The sequence below is a fragment of the Solanum verrucosum genome, unplaced genomic scaffold (assembly GCF_900185275.1).
Source record: "Solanum verrucosum unplaced genomic scaffold, falcon-dt-bn FXZP01000060.1, whole genome shotgun sequence".
NCBI classification, from domain to species: domain Eukaryota; kingdom Viridiplantae; phylum Streptophyta; class Magnoliopsida; order Solanales; family Solanaceae; genus Solanum; species Solanum verrucosum.
The window spans coordinates 2,308,664-2,311,345 of NW_026020129.1; the positions used below are offsets into that span (position 1 = coordinate 2,308,664).

Here is a 2,682-nt window from a genome sequence, read left to right on the forward strand (position 1 = left end):
TATGAAGTGGTTCCATTATTTGATTGATTGAATATTTAAATTTATAAGAATTTCTTGATTTCTAAATAGTTATCTAATAATTGTGATTCTTTTATTAGTAAACTTGTTATTTGTGCTAATATTTTTTAAAAATTATTTTGTTTTTATAAGATTGAATAGAAGTGTGAATATTTAATTTTGTAGGTAAAATAATTCTTACAATCAATTCATCAAATCACAAATGGATAAGTTTCTCATCAAGTTACCAAAGCCAAAAGATGGCCAACCAAGTTCTAGCTCTAATCAACCATTTGTGAGTTCACAAGTTGCTCCGGAAGTTCAAAGACATACAAATTCTTTTCCACTTTCAAATATGGATAATATGCTTGATTTTAAATCTCTTGAAGCAGATCCCAAAGATCGAATGCCTATTTCATCTTATGATCCTAATATTCGAGATGCGGTAAGGAGGTATTACATTCAAAAAAAGCCATGTCAGCCTGTTGATCATATCTTCCCTAAAACTAAGTTTGGAGAAAAAATGTGTCAATTTCGACCAACTTGGTTTAAGAGAATATCTCAATGGTTGGAATATAGCATTAAAGCAGACGCGACATTTTGTTTGTGTGTTATTTGTTCAAGAATGAACTTGAAAGTCGTGGAAATGCCGGAGATTCATTTACAAGAGATGGTTTAGGTGTTGGAACAAAGCTTTAGAAAGATTCAAAAAACATGTTGGTAAGGTAAATAGTATCCATCATAAATGTTTCAATAGGATGCAAGATTTGAAAAGCCAACGACAATCGATCCAATCTTCTTTTGACAAGCAAAGTGAAAAGGCAAGAAGTGATTATCGGATGCGTTTAAATGCCTCAATTGATGTAGCAAGATTTCTCTTGACATCGGGATTTCCATTTCGTGGGCATGATGAAAGTGAAGGTTCCGAATATAAGGGTGCTTTTCTTGAACTTTTGAAATGGTATGGGGATAGAAGTTTTGATGTGGGAAGAGTAATATTAGGTAATGCTCCACAAAATGATATGATGATTTGTCCGACAATTCAAAAAGATATTGTGGAGGCTTGTGATAAAGAAACAACTAAGGCTATCATTGAAGACTTGGACGGTGATTATTTTGGAATATTAGTTGATGAATCAAAGGATGTTTCTCATAAGGAGCAAATGGCTCTAATTTTGAGATATGTCAACAAAAGTGGAATGGTAATAGAGCGATTCTTGGGTATTGTCCACGTAAATGATACATCTTCTCAATCATTAAAAAAGACAATTTATTCTTTACTTTTGGATCACTCATTATGTACATCTAAAATACGTGGTCAAGGTTATGATGGGGCTAGTAATATGCAAGGGAAAATAAATGGTCTCAAGTCTTTGATTTTACAAGATACGTCATCTACATATTCTATTCACTGTTTTGCTCACCAATTGCAATTGGCACTTGTAGGTCTTTCCAAAAAGAATTCGGATGTGGATAAATTTTTTTATGTTCTCACTAATATTTTGAATACTATTGGAGCTTCATTTAAACGCAGAGATTCACTTCGACAACATCAAGAAGATAAGTTGGAAGAGTTGCTTAAATTTGGAGAAGTTCATACAGGGCAAGGTTTGAATCAAGAACGTGGCCTCCAACGACCGGGTGATACTCGTTGGGGGTCTCATTTTAAAACCTTGGACAATTTCCTGATTGTTTTTTCTTCAATTGTTAATGTGCTTAAGGATATGAAACGTGATTGTCCATATCATCTTGATAGATTTGCAGCGGAAAATCTTTTGAGCAAGATTCATGAATTTGAATTTGTCTTTATGTTGCAATTGATGTTTAAGGTGTTGCTATTGACGAAAGAGTTGAATAAAGTTTTACAAAAGAAAGATCAAGATATCGTTAATGCTATGGGATTGCTTGACCTTTCAAAGAAACGATTGCAAATAATGAGAAAGGATGAATGGGACTCTATGATGGATGAGGTTAGCTTATTTTGTGGTAAACATGGAATTTCAATTCCCAAAATGAATGAAGACTACTCTAATGGGAAGTCGAAGCGTAAGAGGTCCAATACTTCATATTTGCATCACTTTCGTGTGGAAGTATTTTATGCCGTCATTGATTTGGCACTTCAAGAACTCAATAATCGTTTTGATGTGGTGACTAGTGACTTGCTCCTCGGTATGGCTAGTTTGAGTCCCGTTGATTCATTTGCTAATTTTCACAAGGATAGGATAATGAAACTAGCCGAGTACTACCCAAGTGAGTTTGGTGATAAAGAGCTTCGGGAACTCAATTTTCAACTTGATGATTTTATTGTCTATGCTCAAAAGTGTGATAGCAAGTTTCTCAACTTGAAGGGAATCAAGGATCTTGCAAAAGTGATGATAGAGACAAAACTAGATCAAACTTGGTCACTTGTGTATCTACTTGTGAAGTTAACTTGATTATTCTTGTTGCTACCGCAAGCGTGGAAAGAGCATTCTCATCAATGAAGTACATAAAGAATGATTTGCTAATAGGATGGATGAAGATCTTTTGAATGGTTGTTTAGTTTGCTATATAGAGCGTAGTATATTTAAAAATGTAAGTAATGATGCCATTATTGACCGTTTTCAAAATATGAAAACTCGTCGAGGACAATTGTAAGTGAATGATGTTTTTTGCTAATATATTACTGTATAAAGATTGCTACTA

At 33.8% G+C, this 2,682-nt stretch overlaps 1 protein-coding gene across 1 annotated transcript; it reads left to right on the plus strand.

Annotated features, from left to right (window-relative positions):
* The first annotated feature begins 220 nt into the window (after positions 1–220).
* Positions 221–2,432, plus strand: LOC125826332 (uncharacterized). Its single transcript, XM_049505641.1, has 2 exons — positions 221–450; positions 755–2,432. Exons 1-2 carry the CDS (start codon positions 221–223, stop codon positions 2,430–2,432), a joined length of 1,908 nt encoding a protein of 635 aa, XP_049361598.1.
* The last annotated feature ends 250 nt before the right edge of the window (positions 2,433–2,682 follow it).

Coding starts and splice junctions, on each gene's coding strand:
- LOC125826332 (XM_049505641.1), top strand. CDS start 221: ATGGATAAGTTTCTCATCAAGTTACCAAAGCCAAAAGATGGCCAACCA. Junction 451..754: donor ATTCGAGATGCGGTAAGGAG/GTATTACATTCA, acceptor ATGTTTCAATAG/GATGCAAGATTTGAAAAGCC.